General features: G+C 37.9%; 1 protein-coding gene across 13 annotated transcripts in view; it reads right to left on the bottom strand.

Moving 5' to 3' along the window:
* nrxn2b (neurexin 2b) overlaps positions 1–27698 on the bottom strand; it is a 634852-nt gene that overhangs the window by 442007 nt on the left and 165147 nt on the right. For 12 of the 13 annotated variants that reach the window (XM_046843343.1, XM_046843331.1, XM_046843340.1 and 9 more), the window contains exon 4: positions 3826–3855. The exons of the other annotated variant lie outside the window; for it this stretch is intronic. In XM_046843343.1, the coding sequence (XP_046699299.1) occupies positions 3826–3855 (30 nt within the window). The remainder of the gene's footprint in view (positions 1–3825; positions 3856–27698) is intronic. 13 annotated transcript variants of the gene reach the window in all.

Genomic DNA, 27698 nt, shown 5'->3' with positions numbered 1-27698 from the left:
CGAACAATACGAGGCCAAAAACTTGTAAAAAAATAATCAGAGAAAATCAGCAAAGATGTAAAAAATTAAAAAACACAAGAAATCTCAACAAAACAGCTCAGTAATTATTAAATCATTATATATATATATATATATATATATATATATATATATATATATATATATATATATATATATATATATATATATATATATTGCTTGATAATATAAATATATATTTTTCCACCTTTGATTCTCTTGAAAAGATGGACTTTGAAAGAAAGAACCATGCCTTCATAATGCATTAAAAAAAGGGGAAAAAAAAACATAAAAAGGGTACATAAGTATTTGGACAGTGACGATTTTCTGTAATTGTTTCGGCTGTATACCACCACAACGGATTTAAAATAAAGCAATCAATGCATAATTGGCATAAAGACTTTCAGCATTTGTTTATTTTTTTACATACTCTCTTCATTTCATATTAGGATTAGTGTTTATACGTTGATGCAAAACCTTTTGCACTTAATAATTGCCTGAAGATTTGGACACCATGGACATCAAATGCCAAGCCTTTAGAAGGCAATTTCTGTTTGTGGGTATTTCTGCGCTCAGTACTGTTCTCAGTAATAATAAAATGTATCGATTGGTTTAGGGTCAGGTGACTGATTCTATCAGGAGTATGTACAGCCTGTGAGACACCCGTATATACTCCTGCCTCTAAATTTTGACACCGGATGAAGTATGCTTTGGATCATGAGCCCTGCCTTTTCTTTTCCATGCTCGTCTCTTGCTGTAAATTCTAGTATGAGATCTTTTCATCTGTCAAAAAACTAATATTTTTGAGGAACTGTGCAGGGTTTTTATATATTATCTAGAAAAGACTAATTTGGCCTTTCTGTAGAGTATCACCAGTGACGTGCATCTTGAGGAATCCTCTATATTTACTTTCACAAATGCATCTCTAAATTGCGGATTTGACAATGATAAATCTAGCTACATTACAGTGTTCTTGTTTCTTCAGCAACATTCTGTGATCATTCAATTAAATTGTCTCTCCATGTTCTTCGAGGCAGTGCTGAGGTGTTGGAGTGGCTGAATTTGCAGATACCTTTCTTCAATATACAGTCCTTTAATTGAGGAACAAGATGTTATTTTAGATTTCTAACTCATTGCTGTTGTGCAAATGACGAAAATTGTGTCACTGTTCAAAAACTTAGGAACCCAAATACACGGAGTGAGTTACAATACATTTCTGATAAGATAAACAACACTGAATTAAATGACTGCAGTTGATTTTTGCAGCTGACTGAAAAGTGTGATCGGCTTATGGTTTTAAGACGTGTCCGCTGTCGTGTCGCTGCACTCAGACCTATAGGAAATGCAAAATCACGCCTTACAGGTAACAAACAGAAGATCAGCGTGGTTTGGAATAACAACTTAGGCTCGCAGTAACTGCTGCAAACAAAGAACCGTATGTGAAATAGGAAACATTCTTAATTCCTGATTTCCAATTCCTCCAGCATGTCCAATTACCTTCTCAGTGCTTTGGTCTGTTGGAGCACAAGGCAGGCAAGTAAACAGTTGACACGATTCAGAGAGTAAATACACAGAAATATGAGGAAGCAAAATAAATAGTCTGGGAGCAAAGGTCAGAGTGAGACAGAGCTGTGAATCACAATGAGGTAATGTGGGAACGACTAGAAAAAAAAAAAGAAACAAGTTCTGCCAATTTTGCAAATTACTATATATACTCAGTATCTATATACTACTACTATTAAGAAATTACTTTTTAAAACTATGTAACTAAATTCAGTAACAAATATTAATTAATATCTGTACGAATTTCTATATACACCAATCTCTGGAAAACCTCTTACAGATAAACATGGTCTCAGACATTGTATATTTCTAATTTACATTATGCAAATCGTATATCATGCTGGTAAGGGGAAGTGTTGGATTTGTTTAGAACTAAAAACAAATCAAACTTTAACAATCCTGCACATTTGATTTATGAATATTAATCGATAATTCCTACATATTAGTTCTATTGAGTGATCTTCAAAAAAGTCATAAATTATGCATTTTTCTATCTATCTATCTATCTATCTATCTATCTATCTATCTATCTATCTATCTATCTATCTATCTATCTATCTATCTATCTATCTATCATGTTAATTGTTGTATTTTTGTTGATTCTTTGTTTTTTACCTTTTGTTTGTGCTGGACATTGTTTTTTAGTAAAACCATTACGCCTCAACTTCATTATTCAGATAATGTATTCGTTCATTTGTATTGCAAATGTTGAACTGTTTTTTTTTTAAATGAATAAATCAGAGTACAACAACCATAATGCAGTTTGGTTCTAAAGCTACAACTGAAAGGGGAAACATACTATTATGTAAATTTTACAATCTAAATAGCAATATGTCCAATATGCCAGTTCCTATGCACTTTATTGACTATTTTTCCATTAAGCAATAGAAAAGAAGGATTAGATTTAGATAGATATTCTGATTTTTTTATCACAGATAACTGGTGTAGATATTATGCAGTTATAATGTAAAGTAATGTGTACTATATTATAATGATTATATTTAGCCTTAAATATCAGTAAAATATATACCCAATATATGTGAATCCTAATTAGGTTTAACAAATACTTGTCTTTGGATATTCTGTATTATATTATAGGAAGTGTACTGTCTCTAATTAGCATAATGTATGTGGTACATTTTCTGACTGTCAGTTTGTTTTAGCTTTAGTCAATTAAATCATCAAGCAGGATTATTTTAAAAGGTCAATTGTAATCAAAGAAAAAAAATAATCAATCAACCAAGCACTTCTGCACATGGTGTTCTGTGAAAACAGACTGCAGTATTTTGTATGTAGAGGATGTTGGGAGTAAGTGAGTGAGAGAGAGAAAGAGGAGAGGCTTGGGAAAAGGTCATCTTTCTCCATACGCAAGCATATACCTGTACACATGACCTTCATAACCTCATTGATACAGGAGATGCTTGGCTAGGAGCTGGTGTACAGGTCAGTATAGTGGATCAGCGTCACAGATAAAGGTCAGGTGAAGAGAAGGAAGGATGTTCGGTCAAAGTAATTTGGAGCAGAAAAAATTTTTTCTAACTGTACAATCTAGGTTACAATGATCAGAGCAGCATACAGAGCATTAGTCATTATTTGATGACCCTCAGAGATGGTAATGAGTGTAAAGCAATTAGCTCAATCTTGTGATCTGTGGTTGAACATGCAATCGATTAGTTAAAGAAGTCGAGACAGCTAAACCTTAAATTCTAGCAGTTCTGGTAACTGGGGGAAATTGCTGGACACTGTCTAATGATGCCAAACAATGAGAATGACAACAGAGAAGTTTCAACTCACTCTGTGCATTCCAGAAACACAAACACTCGCCCTTTTGTTCAGTGATTTGAAGAAGCAATAATTCAGCAGCGGATGACATTTGTGCAGCATATCATTTCAAACAAACCAAAAAAAAATATAAAACAGCATTACCTTTTGTCGGGAGAGTTCCGGTCAAAGGCGTGTCTTCAGGAGAAAGGCCAGAGTACAGGACAAGAGATTGACGGACAGGGCGAAGTCAACAAGATGAAGGGGGGATACATGAAAGGAGGGGAAAGGAAATAGAAGGGTTGGGTAGGAAATGGGGGTAGGAAAAAAGAACAGTGGGTAGAAAGGGAAGGATTTGTATAGAGGAAGGAAAGTTTGGGCAAAAGGAGCGTTTTTGGTTTCGTGTGTGTGTGTAGGTGTGTGTGTGTTGTTTGCTTCCCACTTAAAAAAAAAAGAGCAGCAAAAAACAGAACAAACCCATACCTTGGCTGTTTAACGTCAGGTGCGCCAGACCTTGAAGGAAAGAACAGAAAAAAAGAAAGAAAGGAAAAAACGAGGTCATAAAAAGGCACGGGAAGGGAAAAAAAAATCATTGTCACAACGTTGGACTGCAGTTTGTGACAGACATCCTGGGGCAGACACGGATGTCAGAGTTTGAACTCAAAGTAAAAAATAATAGAAATAAAATAAGAAAGAAACAAGATAACCGGAAAAAAAAAACAACAAGCAAGAAAGGTTCTCTTCTTAAGAGAGGTGTGGGGGACAGAAAAAAAAAAAGCATTTCATTCGGCGCAACTCCCGAAGGCCATTGCTCACTCAAATGCTTTTTTTTTCTTTGGAGTACTTATGGAACACACACATAACTGTTTGGCAGTTGGAGCTTTTTTTCCCCTGTCTAAATAAATTCCTGATCTTAAACTGAGATTTTATTTCTAGGTGATCTTTCTTTCTTTCTCTCTCTCTCTCTCTCTCTCTCTCTCTCTCTCTCTCTCTCTCTCTCTCTCTTTCTCTGTGTAAAACCATTTAGTTTCCCCACGATCAGGCAGAGATTCGAGATAAAAGCAAAAGAGTTCGAAAACCTCGATAAATCCTAGCCCAACAGGGCGCAACCTATTTAACCGGGGAAATATGTCCGTCTCTTCTATAAGGCCAGCAATTAGAATTAAACATGTATACCAAGCTCATAGCGATCGTGTTCACACATTGACCACTAATCAACAATCCAACAAGACAAAGTGATTCGCTCTTAAAGCTGGAAAAAACACAATAAACCAACAAGAAAACCATCACTGAAAAAACAGCTTGGATGGGCACCACCATCCTTGACAATGGCGTAGCAAAATCACAAATGGTACAGCTTGCTGAATGTAGAACATTTTGATTCAATTCACTCCCAAAATAACAAACACTTCCTGAAATAGACATTTTTCAGACCCATTAGCGCACAGGTATCCGATCCTTGTTTTGCCGATTATATTGAACATTTCAAAAATAGAAACCTTGCTAATATATCTGCTTTAGAAAAAAACACAAATAAAATATGTTGGAGCAACAAAAACTTCATTTTTCCAACTAGATGCTAATGTTACCCACAAAGGGATGAAAAGACGTAATGAAAGTTGCGCTGTCATTTTAGAATGCTTAAATCCTTCAGTTGAAAATTACCCACCTGCCCAAACCCTTCAATTTACTGCTGACTTCAAAACCACTGAAAGGTATAAAATAACTCGAAAAGATCTGTTGTATTTCAAACTTGCATGATTGCAGGTAGAGTCCAAAAACAGAACCGATATTATTATATATATATCGGCAGTGTTCTGTACTCGAAAATCCATATCCACAAATAACTTGTTGTAGAGTGCTCTACTCAACATCCACTGTCCAGGATCCCAGGCTTATTCTATTAGACATGTTTTATGCCTTCTGGTCAGTATTACTTCTATATTTTTGATTATATTATTTTGCCTTTGCTTGGACTTGCCTGCTCATTTTTGTCATTTAATTCCTCAGTTTTGCTAATATACTTTTACATTTATTTCAACCCACATCTCTTTGTGTAAGTCGTATAGAAACCTTTTATAGCATTTAGACACCAATGGTTGGATCTGGGTCTAAAATCCATCATCATGAAACCACTTGGTCTACTACAGCAGCACCTCTCCATCCTTAAAATCACAGAAGAGGATTTAAACAACCGCCTATCTGCCCATTACTGCGGAAGAGCTTTGTGAGCAGCTTTCTTGCCGATCCAGAGTGAATTTGTAGATACCTAATATCTTATAGCTAAATTGCACTGCTGTAACTTATAAAACCTGCCAAGGGGTTTTACTACGATGTTTGTTTTTTTTTGCCAACCAGCCCCTAAGATCTGATTTATCCTGCATAGCGTTTGTAATCTGTAAAGTCCCAACAAGAATAATATCTCCAACACTTTCTAAAACTCTTGCAACACCTTAACCTTACAGCTACAGCCACCCATCCAATATCTCTGCTCTGGTCTCCTGAAACTCTAGAAAATCAAACGGGAAATCCTAGACGTTGTTTCATTGTCTCTTACCTGTATTGAATTTAGCATCCTAAAGCTCAATTTGTTAAGCTATAAAAAGTATTTAACAGAAAAAGACAGGCTTCTTTCCTCATATTTTACATATGCATGCAATACTAAACAAGAAGCGAGCACAGTGCAACCAAGGTCAAAACCTTACCTCTTCTGCTAAGTAGAACAATATATGACCATGGTACACCTATCCCTCTAAGGCAGGGGTGTACAATCTTTTACACGAAGGGCCAGTGGGGGTGCGGGTTTTCATTCCAACCAAACAAGTCCACAGCAAGTTCTTCTACCTGTTTATATCTAATTTTTTTCTTTTTTCAATGACTATCAGGGTTTCCTCTTGATTGGTTGGAATGAAAACCTGCACCCACACTGGCCCTTTGTGAAAAAGATTGGACAGCCCTGCTCTAAGGAGTCTTGAGTAGAATTGGGGTCTCAGCTACTTCACATTGATTTGTAGTGCATAAAAGCAAATGCAGTATGTACATAGTGTACATTTGAATAAAGAACCCTAAAACAGATGTTTTCACTTCCAGAAATGGTTCAAAACTGAATCTTTTTAAAACCTAATACCACTAACCCACCCAGTTTCGCAAACTGAAAGTCTCAATACAGAACAAAGTCATACCCAACACAGCCCGGTTTGCAGTGGGCCTACTGACACCAATAATCTTCTTAGACATGTTAATTCAACATGGACCCTGCTACCTTTGGACTCACTTGTCTGCTGCTTGCAAGATTAAATGTCACATGATCCTAGAATGATGCAGGGCAAATCAAGACAATGCAAATCAGTTTTGTTTTAATGCTATTATCACTATTAGTGTTGGATGGAATTCATCCAGTAACGTTTCTAGACGTAGACAAACTAGGCGGGTTGGGGGGTGGTTGTTGAATCCATGCAATTCTGCAATGATCATTAAATGTGAAACTTTTTATCGAAGGTTGAAAATGATTTGTATGGTGTGGGGGGGTGGAGTCGTGGATCTGGGGGGGCTGGTGACAATCGGTATCTTGACTTGGGTGTCAAAAAATCCAAAAAACGGCCCTGATATTAATAACATATCAGCAGCAGGTATCATTCTCTAGACTTTGGTGCTATGCTTAGTGGTATCTACAACATTATAACCCACTACGAGTGGTTTTTTTGTTTGTTTTGATTTGAAAATCTGTAATTGAGTTGTTGGCCATAGTTTAAACAGTAGAGCACAGAATCCAGCCAACAATATCTCAAGGAGCTCGCTTTTATTTTCTTACCACTAACAGCCTCACTGCATGCCTGAGGTAATTGCCACAGAGGGGACAATGCAGTACATCTTAACGTTGCTTACACAAATATTCAATCACTCACAAATAAGGATGTTAATATAAAAAAGACAAATGGGATAATGCCAAGCCAATACGCAACACAGTGGATTAGTAAGAAAAGATTCCCCTGCTGAATACACGACTTGTGTATCACTAGCAATATTATGTATTTATGAATTCAAAATCAAAATGAGATTTAAACAAGTTCTCCGACACAGCTATTTGTTGTCATTCAGAGAAGCCTTGGCTGTCAAGATGGTGACTCAGAAAGCTGCCAGACTGTGATTGGCCAAGGCTTATGGAGTGTCAGATGGTGGTGGGGTCCTAATTTTATCATTAAGGCGGACATGTTTGGAAATCTGCCCTCTTGCTCAACATCCGTGAAAATCAGGCAGCTGCAGGCACCGTATGGCTCCAACCAGAGGGGCTCATGTGCCATTTACACCCGCCTGGGCAAGACACCCTACTGCATACACAAATGATCCTATGGGAAATATCAAAATAACACCAGCAGTATGGCTGTATACCAGAAATGGGTGGTTATTGTGCGATATGAATACATAAGCATGTTAGGCAATGGGAGCAAGGGACCTCCATGTCCTTCACTGTACTATTTCTTTTGTGAATAAATAATTTTGTTTGTGCAGGGTCCTGTCCACCATGTGACACCAACCAGATGTTAGGCATTTGCTGCTGCAATTCTGGTTGTGCACAGAGGATGGCAAAAGCAGGTAAGTTATAGAGGAAAAAACAAACAGCACCACTGTTGCACTGTCTTACACTCATCTCTCTCCTCATTCATCAGCATAAGTGCTCAGCAACTCAGAGTCCTATTCTTTCTAGCAGGCCTCCTGCTGAGCACAAGTACTATGCAGAACTCTTGCAGGACTGCCTCAGGCATATGGTCCTCTCTCAAAGCACAGCACTAGAGCATATGGTTTTGTAAAATGTAAAGAGCCAGAATAGATTAAACAAAAAAAAAAAGAAAAATGGAGTAGCACCAGGGTTCCATTAATACATTCCTTTTAAGTCTCAACAGTTGCCAAAAGTGTGTTTCTATCCATCAACCATTTAATTGTGCTGCTTTGTCTTCTGCCTTGGTTTATGCATCCCAAGGTTCTTTAAGAGATCAAACAACTGCCAATGCATTTAGTGTTTTGTAATCGTGGTCCTAAAATACAACCATTTTGGTGTGCAGAGAGTGTAGAACTCCTAAATCAATGCATATGGAAAATCTGAGAAGATCTATTCTATGGCCAAAGGTTTTGAAACCTGACTCTCACATCCAAGTGCTTTTTAAACATCCCGTTTCAGATGTAGTACGGCATTTTCTGTTACAATAACCAACACTTTCAAATAGATTTCAGCACTTAAATGTTCAGCTACAAAAGCATTAATGGGGTCAAGTACCTGGTGTCAAATGACAAGGTCTGGGAAACAGTCTAACCTTAATTCATACGTGTTCAATGGGGTTGAGGTCAGGGATCTGTGCAGGCCACTTCAACCTTGGAAATGTGTATCTTTAACCAGCTTGCTTTTTGCACAGGGGCATTTTTTATGCTAAAACTGATTTAGGTCTCTTAGTCCCAGTTATACATCATAATGCTACAACAAACAAACGCATTCTATGCAATTGTGTGCTCCCAACATTGTGGTCACAGTGTAGAAAAGGGCAAAATATGATTGTCGTGTGTCCACAAAACCATTGGATTTATAGTCCATTTTCTGCAGGTAATTTCTTGCACAATCTGGCGCCCAAGACAAACAACAACAAAAACAAAAGGAGGTAAATAAGTGGTAATGGTAGCTCAGTCGTTGAAGTGTTGAAATTCTGATCAAAAGGTCACGAGTTCAAATCGCTGCACCACTAAGCTGCCACTCCTGAGCCCTCAATTACACGGTTAACCTTTAACAGCATAATTGTATAAATGGAGTTATTGGAAGACTCTGTATAAAAGCAGATTCCGTGAAGGAAAAAAATCTAAATAAAGACTTGGTGGAACATCATATTGCAATTTTTAGGCTTTGAAAAATTTCCATTCCATTCCATTTTTTGTCTGTCTAAACTGGCCAATTCTGTCGACAAATAGTAAAGTCAATAGTGTGAAATACTGCACTCAAGTCCCAACAGTACTAAAGCAGAAGCATCTTTAAGCGGTAGCTCATTATACAGCAAGTCTGCCGTTATCCGTTTTTGCTCCGTCATCGGTGGGTTCATCGGAAAGTCAACCCAATTTATATCGCTGACTCGCTGATTTATATCGGGACTACTAACCCGATGCATTTCAAGTTATAGGAAACAAATGTTGAAAATACATGGGTAGCAAGACACCGACAATCAATTGTCATTAGCTCTTAATGCAGAAATTGTCAGGAGGCACGAAGCTGGTCCAGATAAAATCGGGTTACATTTACGGGCAATATCCTAGATGCTTGGCTGATCGTTTTAGCCTTTCAACCATACCAATTTTAGCTCATAAAAATGCTTGGCACTCGGCCAGTGAGTGCAAATCACGAAAACGAGAATTAGGAATCACTGCACTTAATCTCATTTCACTGAGGAAAATGAGAATTTGCCCATAAAAGCAATTTTTCCTGAAGATTCCAATTTGATTTTGGGGGAAGAAGCCAGCGCAAAGGGATGGGATAATGGTAAATATAGCTGGTTAAAAGATATCTCAGTGATAATGCTTGATGAAGGCAAACATACATCTCCCCAGGTCTATACATAATGAATGCATCTCTCTTGCTCGCTTTGTTTCTCTCAAATGTGCTCTCTCTAATTACATGAAGACGTGAGTGTAATTTAAAACACGTTAATAATTTACCGAGGTGTCCGGGAGAAGAGGAGGGAATGCATCATAACGAATCAGTGTGGAGATGATGAATGAAAAGCTGCACTCCTATTGCCCTTTCAGTCTCATATTCAAAACTGATGTGAGCCTGGTATCAGAAAACGAACAAGTCCGGGTTAAATTTGTTGTAACGTTTATAACCTATTGCTAAACGTTATATAAAGGTTTAGTGGGTTCTTTTATTTACTTTGTTTATTCCTTCATCCGCTGATTCATTTTTTTTGGATCGGTGCTGGCTTTCAATGTCTTTCTGAACAGTTGTCAAGCTGTTCCAATTCATCATGCACAATTTATTTCCAAATGTCACTGATATTACACCATCTCTGCCATTTAATGCTTTGTTTCTACAACACTCTCCTGACATTTTATACTCCTACACACTCTCAAACGCAAACAGGACAAGTAAAAAAAAAATGATGGCAAATCATACTATTTCAAGGGTAATGTATTATATGGCACTTACAGAGTCGAATGCAATATTTTTTGTATCGCCAAAATGTGTCCTCGAAATGGATACGACTCTCATTCTGTGGGTGGTTATGTGGACTGTCTGCTAGACGCAAAGGTAAATTCCATTTGTAATGATTAATTGTGTTTACTTTTGACATCAGCATTGCTCACCATGCTTGCCTTGACACATTGGGTTTATTTAATCTTTAACAAAAGCAGCGTTTCAATTCTATATATTACAAAAAAAATGTCTATTAATATCTTTTTTGTTGGTAAAGCTCAAACGGTCATAAAGTGAACCACATTGTAAATGTTCAATAAATATCTGATATTCAAACAGACTGAGTGTGTGCAAAACAGAGTGTGTGCAAAAAGGAAATCCATGAAGAATTTCATGAAAAAAAAAGAAAATCTTAATGTGACTACAATTTTGTGTGTAAAATTTTTTTTTAAAGTTCTTCCTGACTTTCCTTCCAATTTTATTTTGCTTTTTTAAAAGCAGTTAATATTCATTCTGGCTATTATCAAACACAATGAACGTTTCGCTCATTAATATTCAGAGGCATCTGCGTACTCAATCTTCTAAGTAATTAAAGTTCAAATGCAATTTGTGTGTGTGTGTGTGTGTGTGTGTGTGTGTGCGCATGCATGTGTAAGTGTTTTAACATTAAGCTTGAATAAGCTCTAAGAGAGCTTCACAAGAAGCTTGTGAGCTGAGGAAAAGCTAATTGCCTCCCTCATCACCAAAATGAAATAATGAAATTTAAATAGTTCAACGATTCATTCAGTGTAACACGTTTTGTTCATGGCTAATTTGCCTGTGATACCTTCCCAGAATTAATTAGAAGACTGAATGTAACTGGGAGAGTGTAGAGGTTTTCACAGCTGTTTTCTCTCAATTAAACAATTCAGGAGGAAGCTTGGTCTCTGGTTGGGGGAAAAAAGGGGGTCAGGATAAGTCAACAGATAAACATAGTGACATAGGTGAAGAATATAAAGAACCTTAGGTTAAATAAGCTACTGTATGCTGATCATTCGGCTCATTGAGCTGAGCTGCAAATCCCACCTGTAGACCCTGTGTACTATCTACTAAGAGAAAACAAAAACCAAATGTCATTTTTGTTATGGTAGGTCAGAGTAGAATAGACAGAGCGTTCTGAGCTCACATAAAGTCTACAGTAACAAAACAAAAAAAATTTGTCTTTACTAACGAGTTCAGGAGAAGAACCATCTTGGAACGCAACTGTCAAACCCTGACATGGATGTGCTACAGAACAGCAGAAGACTACCCCTGACCTAAGAACAGGCATTTTGCAATTGGAAAAAATGTTGCCAGACCCCCTATTACCCCTCACTAACCCAGTCTTCACTCACAAATAATATATTTCAGACAATTCACAATTTTGGATCCCACAATGGTATTTAATTAATTTATTCATTTACATTAATAATAATTACCGTTATTATCATTTATGTAAATAAATTGTGTTCATTAATTACGTATTGTCTTTGCTTATTGACTTTCTTTTTTTTTCATAATATTACTTTTTTATTGAACGTTATCTATCAATGTCTCTCTCTCTCTCTCTCTCTCTCTCTCGCTCTCTCTCTCTCTTTGTAATTCCACATTTGGGCCCCATTTGCTCCTATCTTAACCTCCACTCTAGATTTTAGAGTATGTTTGTGGAAATTTGTGTTCATTCAGTACCACAAGTCAGGTAATCATGTTAGGTGAGGAGGCCAAGAGAGCAGTCAGTGTTCCAATTCATCCTAAAAGTGTTCAGTAGCTCCGAGGTCAGGCTACTCAATATCTTTTACTCCAACCTATGTAAATCTCATCTTCATGGAGCTATCTTTATGCACAGTATACAAAGACATGATATACAAATGTGTGCTGACAACTGTTCGGTAACAGTCCAGAGACGAACCACAGGTGGCTGGAAAAGTGAGGTGTCCTAATATATTTTGCCCATGTATTGTATTTATCCATCCATCCATCCTACTTTAACATGCTACAATCAGTATCTATTGCAGTTATTTTCTTTAAATTTATTTTAACATTTTTATTATCATTTTTTTTTTGGAATTTTGTGCTCCTTAGCTATCCATCCACATATTGACATAGCACTAGATGTAGACCCCCCTCTCTCACACACACACACACACACACACACACACACACACACACACACACACACACACACAGAAACACAAACCCACCCCACCATCTGTTTGCTTATTAATCTTGGATTCCTGAAACCACACACAGACACACACTAATAAGCAACTAATTCTTTTGGTTTTTTACCAGTAGCTATTTAAATGCGCTGATAATGCACGTTTTATCAAACATTCTAAATTAGACTAATGTAAAGCCAGCCAATAGCAAACTACGCAACAGCTACTGCATTAAACATTCTGGCAATTTATTCTGGAAACCTGACGATGGTAAGGCAGTCACCACTCTCAGGAGGACCATTAGAAATGTTGTTGCCCATGAGCGTCTGCACGTTCAAACGCAAAACCCATTCAAGGCTCCATCCCCTTGTGGCTTTCTCTTCCAAACACATTTCCACTAAATTGAATTACACAGATTTTACCTCATTGCTCTTCCTCTCCTTTATTAATGTTTACTCGATTATACGCATTCCAAATTTCCTTCAGCTGCCGTTTGCGTTGCCAAGAACCACCGAAACAGTGCCAAGAACGATAAACCATTCCCTCCATCAGCACAATCTGAAATCACTACACGTTGGGAAATAAAGGGGGGGCAATTATCAGTTCAGTTTTGAATCTCCGGACTCTGCAGCCTGAGGGCTTTACCAGTCAATAGCACAACTAAATGATTTCTATCTGATTTTAATGCTCACTGTGGCTGCAAACAAGCTAATGAAGCAAAGCTCTCTGTCAGACACAACACTCAGTGTTAATGTCTGCTACTGGTGTTAGCATCAAGAGTTTCACTCTGGTTTCATGGTATTGTGTCCTCCATAGTGAGGAAATCACAGTAGGAAAAATCTGAAACTAACAGTAATGAGAAATTAATGCTCTCCAACAGTGCTGTTATGCTAATGTGTCATATCCGATAGCTGAAACTAATTAGCATCTAAGTAAAACTCTAACGCTTAAAAGTTCTTCATTTATTTGCTCATGCAAAAAAAAAAAAAAAATATGCATAAAGTGTCATTTTATTAAATCCTCAGTCTATTGCACAAAAAATAAATAAATAAAAGTTTCGCACACCCTGAAAAGCTTATAGCAAGAGAGGATTTTCACTACTTTGGAAGTTTCAAAGCATAAAACCTGTCTTATGGTGGATATGCATAAAATGTATAAAATATAAGGGTTTAAAAACAGCTGTCTGAATTTTATTTGTCCATGAATATGTTAAACAAAGGATCTTGACTCACATATAGCTGCTCTACTAAATGTTCCAAGTGACTTACAGGGCTGCTGTAGAGAGTTAAAAAAGCTAAATGATTGGTGAAGCTATTGACTGACAATTATCCAAACACAAAATGATGGCAAGCTAAAATGTTTGGGGATCGATGTAGAGTATATGCTTCTAAAAGTTTCGCCATATGCTTTAGTCATGCAATACAGGCAAAGGCGGGTGCAAGTGCAGACTTTTATTGCTAAGAAGTGAAGGAGAAAAAAAGTTTAAACACAAGGGACAAAAATTAAAAGCTAAAAACAAGTCTAGGAAACAGGAACAAGATGAAGGCAAGTGTTCAGATCTGACATAAGATCTGACATGGGATCCGACCTGGGATCTGACATGGGATCACTGGCATGGCAAAACTTGAACTTAAATAGCGGTGCTGATTGAGGTGAAACAAGAAACCGGAGTGTGTCCGAGTGTGTTAGTAACGTGACATGCAGGGGCTGCTGGGAAGTTTAGTTCCTACCCTCTTCCTGCTACACTGGTTGATTTCAAGTGACTAGTAGGACAAAAATAAATGGCCTTAATCACGTCTACTGAAATATTTCCATCAGAACAAATACATATTTATTTGTATTGTATTTTTGCCCTTGTGTGGAGCATACATTCAATCAAAGAACGATGAGAATCATATCATGACCAAAATACAACAAGGTAATAAAACAAGATGCTGTCGAGGAAATGGCTGTTTACTGCAGGACCAGTTAAAAGAAGTAGCATGAACTTGCTTCAATGTAATCGAAATAAAAATGGGTTTAAAATAAGACTGCAATCTTTACAAAATAAACTACTTCAAGCTGTTATTGGAAAACTACCACCTCATCTTTTGTTAGTCCCCCCCTTTATTAAGTCTCATCATGTTTCCTTCCTAACTTCATTATTCTTAACAGAGCTGATATCTGCAAAGTATTCAAAAAGCCAAACAGTCTATTGTGCTATAAGACATTCCATATTTTTCCCAGTCATAACCATAAGAGACAAGCGAGAAAGAGAAAATTAAATAGTGTAAAAAAGTTGATCATAATGAAATTAAAAAGCACTGAACCTTGTACACAAACCTCAACAATACTTCTCAGGCTGTCATGTTTGCCATGAGTGAAAAAATTAAACACACCACCTTTGGTCTAAAAGCTATATTTTAAGAGCAGCTCGAGCTATATTTCTTTATGAAAGCCATTCAGCTGACAGGCATCTTACAGCACTGTTTATCCAGTGGTTGAAACCACGGGCGATGCGGCATTAAAAACCACAACTGTCACGTTATCTAGGAAAGCGTACTGAGCAATGTGCCGAGAGGCGGAACCATTACTCTCCCGCCTGCAAGACGAGCCTCCTCAGCTGTTACCTTGAGCCTGCGTGATACGTTTATTGCCTTCATTAATTATTTTATCTGTCAAGGTGGAACTTATCACCTTGAGGGTTCAGCGGTGTGCAAGATACACTATGCAACAAATGAGTGAGAGCGAAGTAGGACAGAAAGATAGATATTTACACATCATGCATAAAATGAGTCAAAGCTTTCAACTACGTGTCTCTCCATTTATTTTTTTCCCTGAAAAGAGTAGCATGATTGCGTCTTTACCGCTTGTAGAACCGATGCACGGTGCATCCGGGTAATATTCACAGAGCGTCAGAGCACAGACATTTTTAGGTCTGTTCAGAGATGTTCAGAGATCTGGGGCTCTGGCTGGGTCACTGAAGGACATTCACAGAGTCGTCCTGTAGCCACTCTTTGGTTATTTTGGTTGTGTGCTTAGGATCGTTCGAAGATGAACCATCGGCCAAATCTGAGGTCTAGAGCGCTCTGGAGCAGGTTTTCATTAAGGATGTCTCTGTTCATTGCTGCATTCATCTTTCCCTCGATCCTGACTATTCTCCCACTTCCTGATTCTGAAAAACATCCCCACAGCATGATGCTGCCACCACCCTGCTTTACTGTATGGATGGTATTGGCCAGGTGATGAGCGGTGACTGGTTTCCTACAGAAATGGCTTGGGATTCATGCCAAAGAGTTTAATCTGGTCTCCAGGTTGGGTCTCATGTGGCTATTACTAAGGAGGGGCTTCCGTCTTACCACTATACTCAATACATACATTGGTGGAATGCTGCAGAGAAGGTTGTTCTTCTGGAATGTTCCCCTCTATCCATAGAGAAATGCTAGAACTATTTTGGAGTTACCACTGGGTTCTTGGTCACCACCCTGACTAAGTCCCTCCTCCCCCGATCGCTCAGTTTGGCCGGGTGGCCCGCTCTAGGAAGAGTCCTGGTGGTTCCAAACTTCTTCCATTTAAGGATGATGAAGTCCACTGTGCTCACTTGGATCTTCAATGCTGCAGAAATGTTTCTGTACCTTCCCCAGATCTGTGCCTCGATACAATCCTGTCTCAGAGGTCTACAGACAATTCCTTGGACCTCGTGGCTTGGTTTGTGCTCTGACATGCACTGTTAACTGTGGTACTTATATAGACAGGTGTGTACTTTTCCAAATCATGTCCAGTCAACTGAATGTACCACAGGTGGACTCCAATCAAGTTGCAGAAACACCTAAAGGATGATCAGTGGAAACAGGATGCACCTGAGCTAGATTTTGAGTGTCATAGCAAAGCAGAGGTGGCAAAAGTACACACATCCTTTACTTAAGTAGAAGTACAGATACTCATGTTTTAAAATACTCGGGTAAATTTGATTGAAATGAAATGAAATGAAAATGAAATTGATTAAACTTTTTAGTAAAGAAGTTTGGCTCTGATATGTACTTAAGTAAAAAGTAGTTATTACTGCTACCTGTTTTAGCTGTTAACTGGACCTCACATCATAGATAGATAGATAGATAGATAGATAGATAGATAGATAGATAGATAGATAGATAGATAGATAGATAGATAGATAGATAGATAGATAGATAGACAGACAGACAGATAGCCTAGTGGGTTAATGTCAGTATCCACACGAGGATGAGTTTAAGAGTTTGATTCCTGGTCGAGCTGGTTGCTGTGTTGGTAAATAAAACTTCTGGACCTTGTTCCCTCTGAAAACATTTCAATTCTGTCCTTTCTGTGTTGGATTAATTTCTTGATTTCCTGGTCTTTAACAAAAGATAACTCCACCAAAAAAAAAAGGAACTTCTGTGGTAGCTCAGTGGGTTAAGGCTTGTGCCTGAACATGGTCCTTAATATAGTCCACGCTGGTGATAAGGTTTCAAAGCCAGTCCTACATGCAATCTTTCTTACTGCGCTGGCATGAAACAAAGTATGAACCCTCCAAAAAGCACAGGTGCTTTTCAGCAGTGGTCGCTCAGTGGTTTAAGGCTTGTGCCTCATCTAAACATGCTTCCCAGTCTGATCTCTTCCATGGTTCAGTGGGTTAAGGCTGGTGCATCGCTGTTGTGAAGATCAGGGTTTGAATCCTGCTTCCTGCCTGCTAGTTGTGATGTAGGTTATGTTCCTGCTTCCTAAATCTTTCTTTAGCTTTATATTCTTGTGTTGATGGTTTAAAGGTAGATAGACCTGCTCTAAACAACCTTTCAGCCTGTCTTCCCTGATGGTTCAGTGGGTTAAATCAGGTTTCTTGCTTTTGGTGGGGTTCAGGGTTCGAATCCTGCTTTCTGTCTGCCAGTCAGGTTTCACTTCCTACATCTTTCTTTAGCGATATATTTTTGTTTTTAATGGGTTAAAAAGAAAGATAGACCTGCTCTAAATAAGCTTCCTAGCCTGTCCTCACCAATGGTTCAATGGGTTAAGGTTGGTATCTTGCTGGTGGTGTGGATCATGGTTCGAATCCTGCTTTCTTCCTGTTATTTACAATGTGTGTTCAACTTGTGCTACTTACGTCTGTATTCGCTTCCTACATCTTTCTTTAGTTGTGTTGATGGTTTGAAAAGAATAATAGACCTGCTCTAATCAAGCTTCCCATCCTGTTTTTTTCTGATGGCTTAGTGGGTTAAGGCTGGTACTTTGCTAATGTTGGTGGTCAGGGTTCAAACCTGGCTTTCTGTCTGCTAGTCATGAGGTAGGTTAAATTCCTGATTCCTACATCTTCATATTCTTGTTTTGATGGGTTAAAAAGAAAGATAGACCTGCTCTAAACAAGCTTCTCAGCTTGTCCTTCCTGATGGTTCAGTGGGTTAATGCTGGTACCTTGCTAATGGTGTGAATCAGGGTTCGACTCCTGCTTTGTTCCTGCAAGTCATGATATGCGTTTGCTTCCTATGTCTGTCTTTAGCATTATATTCTTGTGTTGATGGTTTGAAAGAAAAGAAAAACCTGCTTTAAACAACCGTCGCAGCCGGTCCTTTCCCGATGGTTCAGTGGGTTAAGACTGGTATTTCGCTGTTGGTGGGGTTCAGGGTTCGAATCCTGCTTTCTGTGTTTCTGTCTGGTCTGAATTTCTTGCGTTGAAGCATGAAACAAACGATAAACCCCCCAAAAAAAGAAGGTGTGTTGTGGGACTTGATGGCTTTGTGGTAAAAGCCTTGCTTCTGAGCTCAGAGATTGCTGGTTTGAATCTGGCTTGTCCCCACACCTGGTAAGCTGTGTGGAAAGTAGTGTCTGGTGAGCAATGAGGTAGGTGACTGTAAACAAAGGCTGTGAATACTGGCTGCTTCACAGCCTCAGAAAAAGTGAGGGTGATAGGTTTTTGGCAGAATTTTTCCTATATATGCAAAACTAAGTCGATACTTTTTTGAACGTTTTTGCTTCATAATCATAGTTGTGATGTAGGTTATGTTCCTGCTTCCTAAATCTTTCTTTAGCTTTATATTCTTGTGTTGATGGTTTAAAGGTAGCTAGACCTGCTCTAAACAACCTTTCAGCCTGTCTTCCCTGATGGTTCAGTGGGTTAAATCAGGTTTCTTGCTTTTGGTGGGGTTCAGGGTTCGAATCCTGCTTTCTGTCTGCCAGTCAGGTTTCACTTCCTACATCTTTCTTTAGCGATATATTTTTGTTTTTAATGGGTTAAAAAGAAAGATAGACCTGCTCTAAATAAGCTTCCTAGCCTGTCCTCACCAATGGTTCAATGGGTTAAGGTTGGTATCTTGCTGGTGGTGTGGATCATGGTTCGAATCCTGCTTTCTTCCTGTTATTTACAATGTGTTCAACTTGTGCTACTTACGTCTGTATTCGCTTCCTACATCTTTCTTTAGTTGTGTTGATGGTTTGAAAAGAATGATAGACCTGCTCTAATCAAGCTTCCCATCCTGTTTTTTTCTGATGGCTTAGTGGGTTAAGGCTGGTACTTTGCTAATGTTGGTGGTCAGGGTTCAAACCTGGCTTTCTGTCTGCTAGTCATGAGGTAGGTTAAATTCCTGATTCCTACATCTTCATATTCTTGTTTTGATGGGTTAAAAAGAAAGATAGACCTGCTCTAAACAAGCTTCTCAGCTTGTCCTTCCTGATGGTTCAGTGGGTTAATGCTGGTACCTTGCTAATGGTGTGAATCAGGGTTCGACTCCTGCTTTGTCCCTGCAAGTCATGATATGCGTTTGCTTCCTATGTCTGTCTTTAGCATTATATTCTTGTGTTGATGGTTTGAAAGAAAAGAAAAACCTGCTTTAGACAACCGTCGCAGCCGGTCCTTTCCCGATGGTTCAGTGGGTTAAGACTGGTATTTCGCTGTTGGTGGGGTTCAGGGTTCGAATCCTGCTTTCTGTGTTTCTGTCTGGTCTGAATTTCTTGCGTTGAAGCATGAAACAAACGATAAACCCCCCAAAAAAAGAAGGTGTGTTGTGGGACTTGATGGCTTTGTGGTAAAAGCCTTGCCTCTGAGCTCAGAGATTGCTGGTTCGAATCTGGCTTGTCCCCACACTGGGTAAGCTGTGTGGAAAGTAGTGTCTGGTGAGCAATGAGGTAGTTGACTGTAAACAAAGGCTGTGAATACTGGCTGCTTCACAGCCTCAGAAAAAGTGAGGGTGATAGGTTTTTGGCAGAATTTTTCCTATATATGCAAAACTAAGTCGATACTTTTTTGAACGTTTTTGCTTCATAATCCCCCGTTTTCAGCTTTTCAGACACCGGGGGGGGCAGACGCCCGGATATTGCCCCCCTGCTTCAGGATATGCCCTCCGAAACCACATCCAACCTTCCACACAGCCATTTCTGACACCCTCCTTACCACAGCCACCAGAACATTCCACACTCTTAACTTTAAACCCTGGCCGGGGTTTGAACCGGCAACCTCTTAACCCAGAGGTAAAGCTCTTCCAATTGAGCCACAGGATTTCCTGCAAGAACCTGATTTTTAGGACCTTTTTTGGTTCTTTTTAAAAACTTTTTAAACAATTTAAAGGAAAGCTAAGGGGTAGGAATCGAACCGGGTGAGTCAGATAGCACCGACCGCTTCACTGACCATTACACCAACACAGGAGTGGCAAACAAGCCTTTGCTTATTGGACTCTTGGCTTTTCTATAGTTAGGAGACCAGTGTTTTCTCCTAGATCATGATGGTAGAGGGTCAAAACTTCTTCCTGTACATTCTCTCAGTAACTCGAAGTCTATGAGAAGTGACTCAGGTACAAGAACCACATCTCCAACACCTGCACCACTGATATACCATGATTTGCCAGCAACCAATTTTAATGATCTTTCATTGTTCTGTTTTTAAAAACTTCTTATAATGTTCAATATGAAACTAGCGGTAAGAATCGAACCAGGGAAGTCTCTCATCATAGATCGCTAATGGCATTACTTCAAAACTCAAAACTTTGTTAGACATGTAAATAAGCAGGAAAGAAAGAAAGAGAAACAAATAGAGAGACAGCAAGAGAAAGACATATACAGTGAGACAGAGACATTTACTAAAAGAGACACAGAGACAATTAGATAGAGAAAATAGAGAGACAAAGATAGCGAGATATAGCCACTTCCTCTTGGAAGTGTTTATCCCGAACGACTCCTAATGATCTCATTTACTAAATGAGCTGTAGTGAGTTAAGGGCTTGCTCAGGTGCCCAAAACTGCAGCTTGGAGGTGTTAAACATGTATCATATGTACAGCATGTGATATATATGTAAGCATATGTACAGTGATTAAATAATTAAATAATTAAAATGCACCTCTTCAAGTCAAGTCAGGAAGCTTTTATATATATAAAATTATAGACATTTTACAGATTTAAATGATGTATTGTTTTTATCTGAACGATCAATAAAGACAGTAATTTAAGTTTGTGTCGCCATTATCAGGGGAAAAACCCACAAAACGCCACCTAGAGGGTAAATTGAGAGAATCATGGTGGATTTTGGTGTTTGATTTGAGACTCAGAAATAAAACAAAAGTTTACTGATTAAAAATATAAAATATAAAATAAATAAATTAACTCCAGATAAAAATATCTGGATTTAATTTATTAATTTTATATCTAAGTAAAGAAAGGAAAAATATTTTGTGCCGTTTAAAATAATTTTAATTTTGACAGCTAATATATATATATATATATATATATATATATATATATATATATATATATATATATATATATATATTAATACAAAACTAATTAAAAATGTTGTTACCTAATGAATGTGTCCAGGCTGAAGATCCACATATAGAACACAAGCAGAGAAAAGATGATGATGATCAGGAATGTGTCTGTTCTCAGTCATGTTAAATCACTGACTCCCTCTGTCTCATCCACGTTAACCCCAAACTTCTTACTGCCTTCTGTGGTGAGTGAGAGTCCGTACTTTATACACCAGTGAATTGAAAAAGACGCAGTAACAGGAAATCGGTTGTTCGGCCGAAATCGGCACGCAGTGAAAATAAAAAATAATATTTCACCAAATCAATGGATTAAAATAAAGTAACGAGTCTGTTTTGAAAATGTAAGAAGTAAAAAGTACAGATATTTGTGTAAAAATGTAATGAGTAAAAGTAAAAAGTTGTCTGAAAAATAAATAGTGGAGTAAAGTACTGATACCGAAAAAATCTACTTATGTACAGTAACGAAGTATTTGTACTCTGTTACTTCCCACCTCTGTAGCAAAGGCTATGAAAACTTATGTACAGGTACATGTGATTGTTTTTCTTTTTTTTTTTTTTTTTTGTTATATATATAAATTTGCAAATATTTCAAACACACTTCTTTCACGTTGTCAAAATTGTAGAATTTGTAGGAAAATAATGACTTTAATCCATTTTGGAATGAGGCTGTAACATAACAAAATGTGGGAAAAGTGAAGTGCTGTGAATACTTTCCAGATGCACTGTAGCTCATTGATGTTGGCATGGCAAACACCTTACCTAACATGACATCGCCCATATTGTTGAAGCTATAACCCCTCATCCTTCCCCATGTCTCACATCTCAGCTATTTTCTCTACTATCATACACTATCTTTTTTTTTCTTTCTAACAATCCTCCTCCTCCTCCTTCCCTCGTACTTATAAACCATTTTCAGTAAGCAATTAAATTCTCCACTGTGCATTTTTATTGCTATATCCCCTTAATATACAGTATATTACCCAAGCAAAGTCAAGGAGGATTTGCAATAGGAAAATCGCATTATGAAATGGTAAAAAAAATGAAGAGGGGGGAAAAGGAATTGTATTATAAGATATTTGATTATTTTGATAACTGGAATGATGAGATTTTGGTGAAAACTACACATTACGGGTCAGTGAAAGAAATATTCTGCTCCCATTATTTTCCCCAGGGCCATTTTCTTTCTTCAAATCCAAAAAGCAAACAGTGCTATCGAGGGGAACTCTTTGCACCATTAGGTTTGAACTGAAGAATATTTCTTTTTGTAGGAACTCGGTAACTGGTGATGCAAAAAGAGGAACACATGGTAAGCATGGTTATTCCCAATAATAATAATAAAAAAACATTGTTCGTATTGCACTGTTACAGCTTTTGCCTTATGCTAACAGGTTCCACCCGGTTACAAGCACTATGCACGTTATTCGGTTATTCCTCAAAGTGACATTGCTGAAAATAGAAGGGGAAAAGAAAACATAAAAAGAACTCCCTAAAGATATCGAGCTTCACTGCTACACTACACATCCTAGAGCCTCAAAGGGACTATTAGCTCTGCAGTGTGTGTAACAGTTAAACTCCATCTATCAATTCGTTCATCCATCTATCTATTGAAAAAAAAACCGATAGCCTGCATATATATAGTAAATACAGCACACACTATTAAATGTGTGTTTGTGTGGACAATACACTTCCTGAAGAAGCTATACACATAGAAATGTGTGTTTGTGGGTGTTATGCTCCCGGGCATCTTAACAGGGGGTTATCGAATCACAGGTGAGCTCATTTGATATGATGAAACCATATGCCGTACTTCTACTTGACAAAAAAAAAAAAAGACTCCCTTTTCCTCCGTCCAAAGAAATAATAATAATAAACAACAATGCTACTCGGTGGGATCTTGTATACATCCTGGCATTTCTTTGGCATATTATCTGGCATTTATCTGATGTTAAGTTCACTGGCAGTTCTTTCTCAACCCGCCTCCATCCTGTGCTCTCTCACACACACACCTCTTCCTCCCATGTATAAACCCTTAGTGCCCAGCTTGGCAGCACATCAGACAGTTTGGAGGTACAAAGCTGCAGGAATTGGCACACTAGACTAAAAGTCTTTTTTTCTTTCTTTCTTTTTTTGCGCTATATTTGAGTTTACACTGTAAAATGAACATAACACCTGTAAAATGGTCGGTTTTTATGCGCATACCAACACTCCTACACCAGCTAATACAGTATGTGGAAGAGGTAGACCTCATTGATGTACTTGTCAGAGCAAGTGACAGAGGATGTCTTAGCCTGCAGGAAAAGTGGATTACATGTCAATCCAAAAGCAACCAGTTCACACACCATATTTGCCTCATGAAACCCCCGTTTCAATAGAAAAATTGGAAGAAACTAATGACATAACTGCTAATCTCTTCCCTCTAGTTAACGCCTCTTTTGAGTTCCAATTGACAGGGATTAAGACACTTATGTACTTCCTGGTGGCGTTAGATTGCTGAATTAAATGCAAAATGTTACTGGGACTACAGCGGGGTGAGAATACAACAAAGGGACTAGTAGATGTGATTTGGTTTCAAGATTCTTTTTTAGATAAATTATATTTTGGTGGAACCAGACATGCATAGGTGCATGGGCATGCTCTTATTTTTATTAGGGGCCAAAAACTTATTATTAATCATTTATTTTTATTAAATTTTTTTATTTAATTATTATGTGGCAATCTGATTTAGGGGGAAAAAAACATTGGGGGTTAGTATTCTAAGTAAATGAGTAAAAACAAAAGTCGCAAAAGTTAATGTTTTAAAAGTTTTTAAACATTAACAAATAAAATATATAACAGTGACCATAATTAATTTTTTTTATTTTTTTGCTAAATGTATTTTCCCTGACTGGACAAAACTGACCAGAACTGCTGCACAATTTGGCTGGGCTCTGAAGAAAAACACTTTTTTAAAAGTGTAAACAAAAAAAAGGAAAAATATTCATAGAGTCTGGATTGTTTTTTTTTTTTCAATAAGCATTTAATTAGTGAGATTTTGAGTAGGAAAACTACCCTGAGAGTATCGCATCTGGAAACCAGAATATAAGGCTAAAGAGCGCAAATACTCAGTATAGCAACTTATTTTACAGTGGTGGTCTCAATTGATTAGAAGATGAAATATCTTTCCTTAAAAAAAGAACACTTTTTTTTGTAAGTGTGTGCACTATGGGTAAAAGAATCAGATCTAAAATTTGATGGAAACAGCAAAGGAGATGCCACTAATCCAATTAAATTATACATTAAATGTATTACTTATCAATAATAGAATTCCATCCACATTAAAGATTTACTCATGATATCACCATGATCTAAAAAAGTGAAACTTCAAAACGAAAATAAAAGATGGTCAAAACTATTCATCGACTACAAACTCTGCAGTAGGTGTTTTATCTTTGTCAGGCTCATGCTTGATAGTTAGCATTGAGGATTTTCAAACTTGTACGAAACAAACACATGCATGTCTTTACCCACAGTGAACTTCTCAGAAGTGAAATATGACAACCTATCAAGTTAGGTGTTTAAATCCCCCAGAAATGTTCAGTACATAGAGGAACAGCTAGTCTCTTAGTTGACTAGTTAAGAACACGTATTTTCGTAATCTTGCAATACTATTTAGGTTCACTTATATTTATCATCTGTACAGGAAGTGAATAAGGTTTAATCCAGCACTAACAATTGATAATAAAACTTTATACATTTATACATCATTTTTTTTAAAAAAAAGAAGAACAAGATGAAGAAGAAGAAGAAACGGCCAGTAATAATCCAGTTACTACTTCCAGTTACTACACCCATTAAAAAGGTTTGTTCTCTTTGCTTGTACACTGCATTGCCTCTTTAAATGAATTCATGGAGTGTGTCACTTAGGGGCTAGCAGCCAAGAAACCTGTTAATATCAGCCTAGACAAGGTCATCAGGGTTCAAATGGATGCTGTCAGCTAGAGGCAGTGGTGGGACTCTCACAGGAGATAGAAAGAACGAAAACAAATCATCTACGAAGATCAAGAGGGGTTTTTTGTGTAGTTTTTTTGCTGATCTGGTTAAGGAAACCAATTAAATCATTCAATATATTCTTTCAAATTTGCACTCGAAACGAGACAAATACAGTTTATTTATGAAGAAAAATGACTTCATAGTCTCGACTAACAGAAGATTGCTTCCTGGCTGGAGTGGTGTATCAAGCAAGGCTCGGGTGTGTAAATGATAAACTCCCAATTGTCTGCTGATACACACAAAACAATCAGGTTGATTCAAAGCAGTGTTAATGGGAGCAAGACCTCAACTCTATAGTTCTCACTCTCCGGTCTAAGACTAGGCAAAATCTAAAAGCTAGGCTGTAGATGGATTAGCATAGTCCACTGGCAGGGCAGTAGAGATATGGTCAGTGATTATCTGTGGAGCTACAGTACACATTGAGGGTGAACAAAAGTATGTGACATGCTTTGAATGGGGTCTGCTTTAAGTTCACTTTCTCCATCATAGTACCACACACACACACACACACACAGTTCTATTGTCAGAAGACGATAACTTGACCACAAGGCCAGTAAGCCGTTAAATTCAATTATATCCAATTACCAGTCCCCCTTATAACAAAGAAAGGGCCACTATTTCTAAGAATGGGAGAAAAGATTGGATCCGATTGTACCCCGGAATGTCCCCAGAAACCAAAAAATCTGAGGCTAGACTCAAATAAAACAGACCGTCTTTCTCAACTTCGTATATACTACATCGTATTCTGCTCAAACTGAGACCTGAGCAAGCTCAGTATGAGTCCAAACAATCCTGGAAACATTTTATCCTGCGTAGCTGCATCACCCTGTGATATGGGAAAAGCACCATCCATAAGCACAAAGCTCTGCAGAGTGTAGTTTGGACAGTCAGGCGCATTGTTGGAGGAGAGATTTCCTCCCTCCAGGACATCTACACCAGGTGGTGTGTGAGAAAAGCAAAGAGGATCATCAGAGCCTTCAGCCACCTGAGCCATGAACTGCTCTGGCTGCAAACATCAGGCAGAAGGTACCGCAGCTTCAGATCCTGCACCAGCAGGCTGTGGGACAGATTCCCCCTGCAGGCCGTCAGACTGTCGAACTCAAACCAGTAACTCCAAACACGACTCATGCACAGCACTTTTTCTTTTATATATTCAAATTTACACTCTGACTGATATCAGACTCTGATTGTTCATGTGCAATATCTAAAACGATGCATACAACAAACTTATGTATATAAACCTTTCTGCCATTTTTCAGATCAAAGTGCCTTTAACTGGTAGTATTGAAGAAAGTAATGTTTTCGGCTCACAGCTCAAGTGTCCCAAGGTTTAATCATTACCCCAGGGTACTATCTCTTTAAAGTAAAGCATAAAAGATTTTTCTCTGGGTTCTCCAAGTCCCTCCAAACCAACTCTAACCAAAAACGCTAGCAGTAGGTGGACTGACTATGCTGCACTGCCCCAGAATATTAAAGTATTTCTACACAGTTCTGCACATAGTGCTTCCAGCTTTCACCATGACCCTTATTAGTATAAACCACATTAAAACTCTGAAATCCAACTTGAGATATAACTTACTGTCGAATGAATAGACCAGAAAGGAATGGGCTTGGCTACTTGCCCTAAAATTGTACTAAAAAGCTTGTTAGGGCATTCACATTCATATTAGACATATCAACAAATCATAAGATGTGAGTAATAAACATGAAAATGTAATGCCACAAGAACTGAAATATCTGACGACTTTTTGAACTAGTTCATTTAGTTATGCAATGTGGAATAAATAATGAATAATGAGTGAGAATTCGCGAGGTACAGTAAACATATTTCTGAGATTTCTGGGAAAAAATATTAAAAATCATACCTGATATACCTCTAAACATTAAATATATATATAAAAAACCTCCACCAATAACAATGCTTTTGTTGCTCATCAAAAATAAGTTCTCTCAACCGATTGGTCAAATAGCGCAAATGAGCAGGTGCAAGCATAGCCAACTGTGCTAACTTGCATGCTATTATTTGGTTGGTTTGCACCAAACTGGTGGACCAATTCTGAATATCTGTCTTCTGCACGTGTTTAATTTTAAACAGTGCAAGACCAAAGATGTCAATCAAGTACTCGTGTCATAATATTAGGCCACACCCACTATGTTCTGACTCATTTTAAACAGTATTTTGACAGAATTCTAAATCTTGACTGTGTTTCAATGGCTCCTTCGATCGAATGAGTTTTTAATAT

Source organism: Silurus meridionalis, chromosome 28, assembly GCF_014805685.1.
Source record: "Silurus meridionalis isolate SWU-2019-XX chromosome 28, ASM1480568v1, whole genome shotgun sequence".
Taxonomy (NCBI): domain Eukaryota; kingdom Metazoa; phylum Chordata; class Actinopteri; order Siluriformes; family Siluridae; genus Silurus; species Silurus meridionalis.
The sequence above is the reverse complement of the archived record's forward strand: the minus strand, read 5'-3'. Positions and strand labels throughout refer to the sequence as shown.